Source organism: Pteropus medius, unplaced genomic scaffold (assembly GCF_902729225.1).
Source record: "Pteropus medius unplaced genomic scaffold, Ma_sr-lr_union100, whole genome shotgun sequence".
Taxonomy (NCBI): domain Eukaryota; kingdom Metazoa; phylum Chordata; class Mammalia; order Chiroptera; family Pteropodidae; genus Pteropus; species Pteropus medius.
In genome coordinates, this window is record NW_024349798.1 from 1,570,877 (window position 1) to 1,582,250 (window position 11,374).

At 53.2% G+C, this 11,374-nt stretch overlaps 1 protein-coding gene across 6 annotated transcripts; it reads left to right on the plus strand.

Annotated features, from left to right (window-relative positions):
- The first annotated feature begins 2,120 nt into the window (after positions 1-2,120).
- SH2B1 (SH2B adaptor protein 1) lies at positions 2,121-10,436 on the plus strand. Of its 6 annotated transcripts, XM_039884656.1 has the most exons (10): positions 2,121-2,262; positions 4,228-5,221; positions 5,485-5,586; positions 5,835-5,926; positions 6,037-6,212; positions 7,975-8,178; positions 8,372-8,583; positions 8,722-8,890; positions 9,355-9,454; positions 9,635-10,436. In XM_039884656.1, the coding sequence occupies exons 2-10, from the start codon at positions 5,018-5,020 to the stop codon at positions 9,669-9,671; spliced, it is 1,296 nt and encodes a 431-aa protein (XP_039740590.1). In that variant the 5' UTR covers positions 2,121-2,262; positions 4,228-5,017; the 3' UTR covers positions 9,672-10,436. The 6 variants fall into 6 exon arrangements, with proteins under 6 accessions (XP_039740590.1, XP_039740587.1, XP_039740588.1 ...); XM_039884653.1 differs by lacking the exon at positions 9,355-9,454; XM_039884654.1 differs by lacking the exons at positions 2,121-2,262; positions 9,355-9,454 and adding an exon at positions 2,270-3,882.
- Positions 10,437-11,374: the final 938 nt, after the last annotated feature.

An 11,374-nucleotide genomic window follows, 5' to 3' on the forward strand; every position in this document is an offset into this window, starting at 1 on the left:
ATTCATTCCTCAATCCACTACCATTTGGCTTCTGCTTCCACTACTTCCCTAAAATTATTCTCACCAAGGCCACTCAGCAATAGTAGTCATTAATGTCTTCTATAGGAGACAATAGCCATGTCATGGATCCCTGTTTATCATTTGTGTGTGATGTATTTGCCCATTCCAGCCCCCCCCCCCACACCACACACATTCTATGCTCCCATGCCCCTGGTCTTTTGGTGTGTGGTTTCTCCAACAGTTTCTCTCAACAGGCTTTTTTTTTTTTTTTGAGGAATGCCCTCAGGCTACTGGAGACTGCCGTGATGAAGTGCATGGGAATTTCCCAGGGGTAGTCCTTGGTCAACAGCTGAGCACTATTGGTATATGAAAGGCCCAGCTCCCTTGTTTCCAGACAAATCTGAGGGATAACTTACATCCAGAGCTCCCCTGTGAGATCAAGATGAACTACTCTGCCTAGGATCACATGCTCACTTGTTTCTTCTCCTTCCCTCTTGCTTGTCCTACTCCTTTACTGGTTTCTCCTGGTAGCACTTTTTAAATAAATCACTTGCACACAAATCCTTATCTCGGTCTACTTCTAGAAAACCTAAGACATCATCTCAGCTCTTTTTACTCTTCTTTCTTTGCCTGCTGTTAAATGTTGCTTGTTACCCAGAATTAAGTCCTGGCCCTCTTCTCTCTACATTTATTACATAGGCAATCTCATTCATGTCCATAGCTTGAACCACTACTCATATCCAAACCTAACTCATCATCACCAGCCTCTTGCCTTCCTTATATTTCTCAGCTGTGTCTCTCCTAGACAATGATGGGCCAACTACAGAAGAAGGGTGTGTAAGGATATCAAGGAGGAAGAAGCTGACCACAGAACTAAAGTCCTTTTCATTGACATTTTCCTCTGAACTGGGAAGATGGGTGGACAGAGATGGTGGAGACCTTAACAGAGGCCATCTGTGAGCTATGTTAGTTTGTTGAGAGCAGACAGAGAGTTGGAGGATTAAGAATGGCTAGGCGAGAGCTTGACCAATGAAATTTTACAATTCCATGTGGCAGCCTCAGTCTTGAACAAACATTCTTGTGTGAATCGAGGCATTTACGCTTCTCCAAACCCTTGGGTCACTTGCTTCTGTGTTCCAGGATGACCACTTACTTCACACCAATAAGCTAAAGTTGACTCTGGAAGTTTTATTGAAAAATCTCAGAAAAAAGTCATGCTCCTACTGGACTTGCTAAGGTATTGGGACTTAAGTTTGGAGCTATGGAAAGCCATTTTGCCACTAAGAGAGAGGAGTCCGCCATATGCATGGGGAAAGCAGGGCCTAAAGAAAGTGAACCACAAGTTCCTGCTATCTTTTGGCCTTTTTATTCAGCTGGCCCTGAAGAAGCTTAATCCACTCTGGACTTTTCAATTGCTTGAGCAAACAGATTCTTTTAATGCTTAGGCCAGTTGGAGCTGGTCAATGAGAGATAGGATTGATAGAGGATCTCTTTGTGCTCATGATTTCAACTACTCTCTACACCTTAATGATTCACAACTTCTGTATCTAGCCTTGATGGCTCTCCTGAGCTCCAGCTTTTACATCCACCTGCCTCCTGAAGTCCACAAGCACATCCAAAACTGATTTCATTATTTCTGTCCCCCATCTTTATTTCCTGACTCAGATTGGAGCAATCTCCAGTCCCTTTCCTCAGAGAAGCCAAGGTCGCAAGTTCAGGCTCCGCCCCCTCGCGCGGCCTCACCAAGGTCACCCGCCTTTTCTTGCCCCGTTCCTTGGGGGCGGGGTCCGTGAAGCCCTCCGCCTCAGGGCTAGGCGCTCTAGGCAGCAGGCCCGTCAAAGAACCTCTCATCTCGCTCGTTTCCAGTACCCTGTGGCCACTCTAGCCTTCATCAGGGCCTCGGGACTCTATCCTCTAAAGTGGCTTCTCTATGGTAGACTCTTCTCCTTTGTCCCAAATTTCTTCTGGGAGGACGATCTGTTGGGCCCCAACTCTCTCCTAAGGCTGCTTCTGTCACCGAGCCCTCCAAGAGTTGCACACCCCTTAGGTCTTAAGGGTTGAGCGGAGTGGGAGAATGGCGGAAGTGAGTGTGAAGGTGCCCTTCCCTCTCGCTGCTCTTCTCTATGGTCGCTTCCTTCGGTGACGGGAAAGGGGGTCCCGGCGCCTGCGCAGAACCAGGTTGGGAGCTAGTTGCGGAGGGGGGGCAGGGAGCGGGAGCTGCCGCCGCCACCGCCGGAGCTAACCGCGGGGACCGAGATGCAGGTGGGACCGGAACCGGAACCCCCCTCTTCAAGTCCCTCTTCCCTCTCCGCGACCCGGCCCTGGCGCCTGCGAGGGGAGCAGGGTGGGAGAGGGCGTGGGAGGCCAGAGGCAGGAGGGGCCCTCGGCCCCGGAGAGTGTAGCAGGCGGGGCTGGTCCCCAGGAGACTGCGGCCCCGGGGAATGGGCGGGTGAAGGGTGTCCAAGGAGTAGGGTCGGGTCACAGTGGACTACACCGAGCCGGGAGGGTCCGAGCCAGGAGCGGAGCCTGCACCCTCCACCACCCGCTCTTCGGGAGATACCAGAACTGAGCCAAGAGGCAGGTGCACCGGGAAAATGTGTCAGAGTTCTGCTTGGCAGAAGAGAAACTGAGTCACCAGCTCAGGAGCCGCAGGGTCAGCGGGCCTGAGGGGGCTGGGTCTGCCTGTGGTGCAGAGGGTTGGGTGGGCCTGTGTAAGCCGAGGTGGCCTCTGCTTGGAGATTGGGCTCTTTGCTGTGTCCGCACCTCTTGGCTCAGTTCCCCTGTGCTCCATGACTCTCGCATCTCCTGGCTTCGTTTCGTTGGTTTGGAATTGTCCCAGTGGTTGGAGCCATCTGAGTGTGTAGTGCCTAGTCCAAGGAGGAAGGGGAGGGGTGGCTGACTGTGGGTCTGAGCAGGAGTCAGGTTTTGGGGAGACTTCTCTGAGCTGCCCTTGTCCCAGTCCTGGTGCCAGTCATCTTCCAGTAAAGTATGGGGGAGGAGCACTAACAAAAGAGCCATGGGTTGTATATTCCATGCCCAGCTCTGCCATTTGCTAGTTGTAAAAACTTGGAAAGCTTCTCTGATTTCTCTTTTAGAAAATTGGAACCGGTAGACATAGTAATGATGGCAGTCATTTATTGTGTGCTTGCTTTGTGTCAAGCACCGATGTGTTCCATTTAATTATCCCAACAATTCTAGGGTAAAAGATCATTAGTTCTGTTTTATGCATACAATCACTGAAGCTCAGAGAGGACATGTAATTTGTTCAAGATTACACAGCTAATTGGTGGCAAAGCCTGGATTTCATCCTAGGTCTAACTCCATAACCCATGGCCTTAACCAGCAGGCTAACCAGCCTTTAGGGTACACTCCTCAGTGAGAGAAGAGGGAGGTGAAAAGTCCTAGTTCCCAGCTCCTTGTTATGTTTTACTTACTTTATGGTCAGCAAAAACTTACCCTGACCCAACCCATAGTCTTTCTTCACCTGGTGCTGCCGCCTCTGAGCCTCAAACTGAAGGGGCACCAAAGAAGTGGGCTATAACCGTTCCAAGCCTTCCTCACACAGTGCTTGGGTGCTGAGCCCTTGGGTTAGCTTTTAAGACAATTGCTGTTTCAGTCCATCACCCATCCACCCTCCTCAATGAGCAACCTCCCTCCTCAGAGCTGGACCTCAGGATACATGAAGCAGGGTCTCTAAACTCTGCAGGCCCAGCTCCCCTGAGAGCTGGGACAGTAAAGGGCTATGACTAAGGCTGGTCCAGCCAGCCTCTGGGGACAAAGACTATGCAGTGGGAAAAACAGTAGACTCGGAGGTCTGAAACTCTTCTGAGCTTCGGTTTCCTCACCTGTTATAGAAGTTATTAAAACCTCTTACAGGGAAAGGTAAGAACAGCACGTGGGGAGCATGTAATAACTACTGGAAGATCTGTTTTAGAGAAGGGATGTGACGTGAAAGGGATTCCTTTTTAGAGGGAGGTGCTCCGCAGCTGTTTATCACTCCTGTAACCAAAGCCTGGGAAAATGGATTGGGAAGGCAGGATAGGTGCAGGCTGGACGCTGGCTCGTGGGGTGCGAGGGTCTGGGAAAGGGAAGGGAAGCAGTTTGGTGTTCTTCCCCATTGCTCTCTGAGGAGTCTAGACCAGAGTGGGGAGTCTGGCTTGGGTGGGGCTCTGCCCCCAGTCCCACCTCAGCAGTGACTCGGTATATGTGCCTCTCTTCCTTCTGCAGCTGCTGCCGCTCACCCCGTGTCTTCTGGCCGCTTCCCTCTTTGCTGCCCCTCCCCACAGGCTCCCCCTCTCCACCTCCTGGGGACCATCATGAATGGTGCCCTTCGAGGATTTTCCTCCTCCTCACTACCCTCCCCCCAGTGGCGGAGCTCAGGAGTCCCATGTGAGCGGCTGCCCTGGATTTTGCCCGCCGTTTTCGCCTCTACCTGGCCTCCCACCCCCAATATGCAGGGGCTGAGGCTGCCTTCTCCCGCCGTTTTGCTGAGCTCTTCCTGCAGCATTTCGAAGCTGAGGTGGCCCGAGCCTCTGGCTCCCTCTCACCGCCCATCCTAGCTCCTCTGAGTCCTGGTGTGGAGATCCCACCACATGACCTGTCCCTTGAGACCTGCAGGGTAGGCGGGCCCCTGGCTGTGCTGGGCCCATCTCGATCATCGGAGGACCTGGCCGGCCCCCTCCCTTCCTCAGTCTCTTCCTCATCTACAACCTCCTCGAAGCCGAAGCTAAAGAAGCGCTTCTCCCTCCGTTCCGTGGGTCGCTCCGTCCGCGGTTCAGTTCGTGGCATTCTGCAGTGGCGAGGGACCGTTGACCCTCCCTCCCCAGCTGGGCCCCTAGAGACTTCATCAGGCCCCCCAGTTTTAGGTGGAAACAGCAACTCCAACTCCTCTGGCGGAGCTGGGACCATTGGCAGGGGACTGGTTAGTGATGGAACATCCCCAGGGGACAGATGGACTCACCGTTTTGAGAGGCTGAGACTCAGTCGGGGAGGAGGGACTGTGAAGGATGGAGCAGGGATGGTGCAGAGGGAAGAGCTGCTGAGTTTCATGGGGGCTGAAGAGGCAGCCCCTGACCCAGCTGGAGTGGGCCGGGGAGGAGGGGCATCTGGGCCTACCTCAGGGGGAGGAGGGCAGCTTCAGTGGCAGAAGTGTCGCTTACTGCTTCGAAGTGAAGGAGAAGGAGGAGGAGGAAGTCGTCTGGAGTTCTTTGTACCACCCAAGGTGAGGCCCAGAGGAGGGTGGTGCCTGGGAGCAAGTGGTTGAGCTGCCAGAGTGGTAACAGCCACATCCATAGCTTTTCTTGCTTTGGTTTTTAAAGCAAGCTCCTGACTCTGGATTAGTAGCTGTGGGCATGACTGAAAAATAGTTGTTATTCCCTCTTGTCTAACTCCCTTAAGATATAGAGGGAAAGATGAATCTCTGGAGGGAAGGGAAAGATGCTGTCTGCCCACTGAAAATCTGGATCTTGTTCTCTTCCAACCTAGGCATCTCGGCCTCGACTCAGCATCCCCTGCTCTACTATCACAGATGTGCGGACAACCACAGCCCTGGAGATGCCTGACCGGGAGAACACGTTTGTGGTTAAGGTAGGAACCCTGAGTTCCCCTGCCCTCTTGGAGCGCTTGCGTTGGGGCGAAAGCTCTTACCACCATATAAGCAAAGGATCTTGGTAGAAGGAGGTGCCTAGATGTCAGATGCCTTGGGAGTATGTCCCTGGGGCTGCAGCTTTTCTGGGAGGAAGAGAGAGAGAGGGAGGATGTTCTTGTTGTCATTAGGGGTGAATTAAGGCCTCAGGACCTGCAAACAGCCTGTGGGCCTCCTCTTGTTGCCATAGGTGGAAGGCTCCTCAGAATATATCCTGGAGACAGCTGATGCGCAACATGTGAAGGCCTGGGTGTCCGACATCCAAGAATGCCTGAGCCCAGGGTGAGGAGCCTGACTTTTGTCACTGTGGGACCAGGGGTCGGGATTGGGAGCAGCCTTGTGCCACTCACCTAGTGACTTTCCTCTTAGTACCATTTTCCCTGTCTCTGCAGACCCTGCCCTGCTACCAGTCCCCGTCCCGTGACCCTCCCTCTGGTCCCTGGAACCTCTTTTCTTACAAGGGAGAACACAGACAACCTGGAGCTACCCTGCCTGAATCACTCAGAGAGTCTGCCCAGCCAGGATTTGCTGCTGGGACCCAGTGAGAGCAACGACCGCCTGTCACAGGGTAAGGTCGGAGCATTAGAGAGCTGTGAACCTCAGAAGCTGCCATGCAAGACCCCTTGCTGTCAGGTCCCAGACCCTCTCTCCAGACTACTGTGTACCCCATTCCTACTCCTCAGCTACCCACCCCCACCCTCCCAGTGTTTGTCTTCTGTCCCTGAACATGCCAAGCCACTGTTTGTCATTCAGGACCATCAGCATCGCCACCCCACACAAAGCCCCAAGCAAACTCCTGTCTGACCTCGTATGCCCAGCCACACCACCTTTTCCTTAAGCCTTGTGCAGAGCTGCAGATAACAGTTTTCTTCACCAAATTCCGAACACTTTGTACACATCTTTGTTTTGCTCTTACTCTGTCTCTGTGTGTGTGTCAGTGGCACCAAGTTTCCTTTTGACTGCCTGTCCTTCTGGGCTTGACCAGACACACGCATACCCTTACCCGCACACATAAAAACATGAGGACTTGTGTCTGCCTGGCCTCAGTTAACCTCTCTGGACTTCGCTGCACTCTTTCTCCCTGACCCTCTGTTCTGAATTTTAGTTTCACACTGCCTAACGCACAGGTTATATTCAGTGACTAAAATGAATTATAGAACCTTAAAAATGGAACGGACCTTACGAGTTCCAATCCCCTTGGTTCACAGGCAACTGATACTAGGGAAGGAAATGGCTTTTCTGATGTCATCTGAGAGTCACTGACAAAGACAGGGGCTGTGCCAGCTTGATGCTCGAGCCACTGCTCTCTGCACTGCACATATACCTGTCCTCTGAGTATGACTGTGTACACGTTCCTGTAGGCTCAGGCCTGCACTCAGCAGACGTTCAGAAATGATCTAGTACCTACCTATCTGTGTTGGTCTCTGGGTCACGATGGGAGAACGCAGACATCCCTGAGATGAGCTATTTGTCCTACACGGGCTCACAGTCTAGCTGAGTTAGCAAGACGTCATTCTGAAAAGCAGAACTCTGAAATGGAGAGCCTGTGCTTCGTGTCCTCTGAGCAGTACAGTGTACCTTAGGACCTCAGAGGAGAAAGAGAATCGGGGAAGGTGGAACAAACAGGGAATACTACACAGAGAAGATGAGGGAAAAGAGCACGGCTCGGAGGAGGCACATGGTGAAAGTAGAGACCTGAGGTGCGGAGAGCCCAGGAGATTTGGAAAAATTAGATGGGATAATTGGGCTAACATAGAGGATAGTGAATATGAGTTAACATGGGGATCAAATTGGTTAGGTTGGGGAGATTGCTAGAAGGAGGATCTTCGATGCCTCTCAGAGTTGGAGGCTTTGTCCTGCTGGTCAGACAGGATTTTGACAGCAAAAAAGAATAGCTCTATTAGACGGGAAAGTAAAGCAGCAGTGCGCTTCTAGAAGTGGAAGCAGCCTGAGCAAGAGAAGAGCAGCTCAAAGGGCTCAAGGGCCCAGGATGCCTTTTTAATGCAAAAATATTTAAGGGATTCTGCCACCCGCTTCTGCAACAATAGCTGTAATTTCAGCTGTCGATTAAAAAAAGAGGCACTCGTAGATTCTAGGACCTCCTTGCACTAACTGTAGTCGCTGAGCATTGTGTGAAACATAAATTAGGAGTTGTTGGGGGAAGAAATCAAGGGTCTGTGCCTGGAGAAGAAGGATCCAGCATTTCAGCCGGTGGACCCTGCCAGTGCACACAGGGCAGGCTGGGTGGCGGGAGGCAGCGCTGGCAGACCGGTCCTGCCAAAGAATAGCTTTTCTAGTTCTCAACTTTGCCCTCATACGTTTTTTTCTAGGGGCGTATGGTGGCCTCTCAGACCGTCCGTCGGCATCCATCTCCCCCAGTTCCGCCTCCATTGCCGCCTCCCATTTTGACTCAATGGAACTCAGCTTCCCCAGAGTTGCCCCCAAGATCCCCATTGAAGAGGGACCCCCAGCAGGGACAGTTCATCCCCTCTCGGCCCCCTACCCACCCCTGGACACTCCGGAAACAGCCACAGGTACCAGAGGTGTGAGTGCATTTCTGCCTTCATGCCCCGTTGTCCGTCAACCTGAAACTCTTTCCTTGGGATCCTGAGGGATCTGACTGAGGGGGAGGGAAGCGACGCAGGAAGGGAAAACAAGGCTTTTCTTCTCCAAGGATGGGGAGGCTTCCCTGACACCCCGATTTCCCTCCCTCTCTCCTTCCCAAAGGGTCATTCCTGTTCCAGGGGGAGTCAGAGGGAGGTGAGGGGGACCAGCCCCTCTCAGGGTATCCTTGGTTCCACGGGATGCTCTCTCGACTCAAGGCTGCCCAGTTAGTACTGGCTGGAGGCACCGACTCGCATGGTGTTTTCTTGGTACGTCAGAGTGAGACGAGGCGGGGCGAATACGTCCTCACTTTCAACTTCCAGGGCAAGGCCAAGGTGAGTGACTAAGGAAGAGGCCCTGTTCTTCACACAGAGCTTGTGGGTGGAGAGGGGGCACATTTCTCTCCCAGGGAGATGGCCCTGTAACTGACAGGGGCTTGGACTCCCGCTTCATCTTGTTCATCCTGCCCTCAGCACCTGCGTTTGTCACTGAATGAGGAGGGTCAGTGCCGGGTCCAGCACTTGTGGTTCCAGTCCATTTTCGATATGCTTAAGCATTTCCGGGTGCACCCTATCCCTCTGGAGTCTGGAGGCCCCAGCGACGTTGTCCTTGGCAGCTATGTCGTGTCCTCCCAGCGACAGGGTGAGCAGAGCAGGTCTGCAGGGGAGGAGGTGCCCGTGCACCCAAGAATTGAGGAGGTGTGTGTGCCAGAAAGGTGGGGTTGGGGGGCTTTGAGGAGGAGAGGCTTTGTTAGGGAGAGCAGGGAGAGAAAATTCCTGTGTGTCGGGGTATCAAAGGGAAAGAAGTATTCTTAGATGAGATAGGAAGGCAGAGGGCTCCTGGTTGGAGCCGGGGAGGAAGCTGCGAGTGGGTTGGTGCATTCCCATTCCATCAGACTCCTCTGTTCCATCATTTGTCTGTCACCTCCCCCGCCTTGTCTTTGCCCGTCTGCCCGTCCTCACAACCTTGCCTTGGGCCTGCCCTTCTTGGGAGTGCTTGGTCTGATTCCCCCTCCCTCTTCCCTTGATATTTGATGTCCCTGTCTGATCTCTCCCTTTTCCCCGTCCCAACGTCCCATCTGTCCCCACATTGCCCCTCCCCCCCAGGCCGAGAGCAGGCCGGGAGCCATGCAGGGGTGTGCGAGGGAGATCGATGCTACCCCGATGCCTCCTCCACCCTCATGCCCTTCGGAGCGAGTGACTGTGTGTAAGTGTGGTCCTCTTCTCACCATCGCCCATGATCCATCTTCCATGGATGGGGGGTTGCTCAGGAGATGGGGCGTGGGGAAGATAGCACATGGCTCCTGGGGGGATGAGTGAAAGGGAAGCTGCTACAAGAGCTTGCCTCCCTCCACAATCAGTTTGTCTTCTTACCATTCCTATCCAGAACCGAACACCTCCCACGACCCACCCCAGCCCCCTGAACCCCCTTCATGGACAGATCCCCTACATCCTGGGGCAGAAGAGGCGTCGGGGGCGCCAGAAGTGGCGGCAGCAACAGCCTCAGCAGCCAAAGAGAGGCAAGAGAAAGAGAAAGCGGGCAGTGGAGGGGTCCAGGAAGAGCTGGTCCCCATGGTTGAGCTGGTCCCCGTGGTTGAATTGGAAGAGGCCATAGCACCAGGCACAGAAGTCCAGGGAGGTGCTGGTTCTGGTGGGGCCCCAGGGGCGACCCCGATGGTGCAGCTCCAGCAGTTACCACTAGGGGGCGATGGAGAAGAAGGGGGCCATCCCAGAGCCATTAATAACCAGTACTCCTTTGTGTGAGACACCCTACCCCACCCTTTTCCCCACTCTTCTTGTTCCCATTCCTCAGTTCCTGAGATGGGCTGGGCAGGGACATAGAGGAGCGGTAGGTCTCCCCTCCCCACGTGCTTCTTGACCTTTGATGGCCAAGGGCATATATGTTGGTACAAGAAGAGGTTCGAGAGCCCTATTAACTCCCCAGTTCATACACTACAAGTCCTCTGTCCCCTGGGCAGGGGAGTTGGGCTTCATTACCTCCCTAACGGGCTCTTATGGTCAGCCCCATCCCTGGGGGACATTTCCCCATTAACCCCCCCCCCCCCCAGCCTAGTCCAAGGAAGGGTGAGGGGGAAGGGCTGTCAGTTACTATTAAGGTGGTGGTTGTTGTTGTTGTTTTAAACAAAATGGAGAAGCATAAATAAATAAAAGGGTTTATCTCAGTTCCATCCTGGTGGCTGTGGCCAGTGTTTGCAGTGGGGGCTGGGACAGGTGGGTCAGGAAGGTAGCCCACTCAGTGTTGGGAACCCCAAGGCTGAGAGGCTAAAGGGCTGGGTTGGGTTGTGTCCCCACTGCTCCCCAGGCCTGTACTTTTGGCCCATCGTCCACTGTATTGTCCAGTTTGTGGAGCGGTAAGTGCAGTGCTGCTCAGGGTCTCCAGCCAAATTCTCTTAATGGAACAGACAGTGAACAGCAAGATTGACAGTCTCCAAGGACAGCTCCTGTTCTGAATTCTTCAGTCAAGGCTTCCTATCCTGGAGAGAAAGCAGACAGATCATGGGGATGGGGCGGGGGCGAAGTGGCTGTGTTGGGAGAGATTTAATGTGGCGGCCACAGCGTCTAGCTGAAGAGGGGCCTAAGGGTAGGCCGACCGCCCCACTTCTCAGATCCAAGCTGGGAAGGTGGAGGATAGATGGCAGAGAGCACTGGCTGCCACTCCTGGCTTTGCCCCTCATTTGCTCTGGGCCTCAGTATCCTCGTTTGTAAAGGGGGAAGTTTCGTCTAGGTGGGAGCTGCTGATATGATTTGCTTGGCCTAAATAATGTTTCCATTGGAATTTCATATAAAAGTTCCGATTATTGGCTTCTCTTGAAAATCAGAATATCTAGGACATGGTTCCATAGTGTAGCGGTTAGCACGTCTGCTTTACACGCAGACGGTCCTGGGTTCGTACCCCAGTGGAGCCATGGTCCATGGTCTATGGCCATGCCACCCTGAACAAGCCTGATGTCTGATCTCGGAAGCTAAGCAGGGTCGGGCCTGGTTAATGTTTGGATGGCAGACCACCTAGGAAGACCAGGTGCTGTAGGCATAAATAATAAATAAAAGATAGATAGATAGATAGATAGATAGATAGATAGATAGATAGATAGATAGGTAGATATCC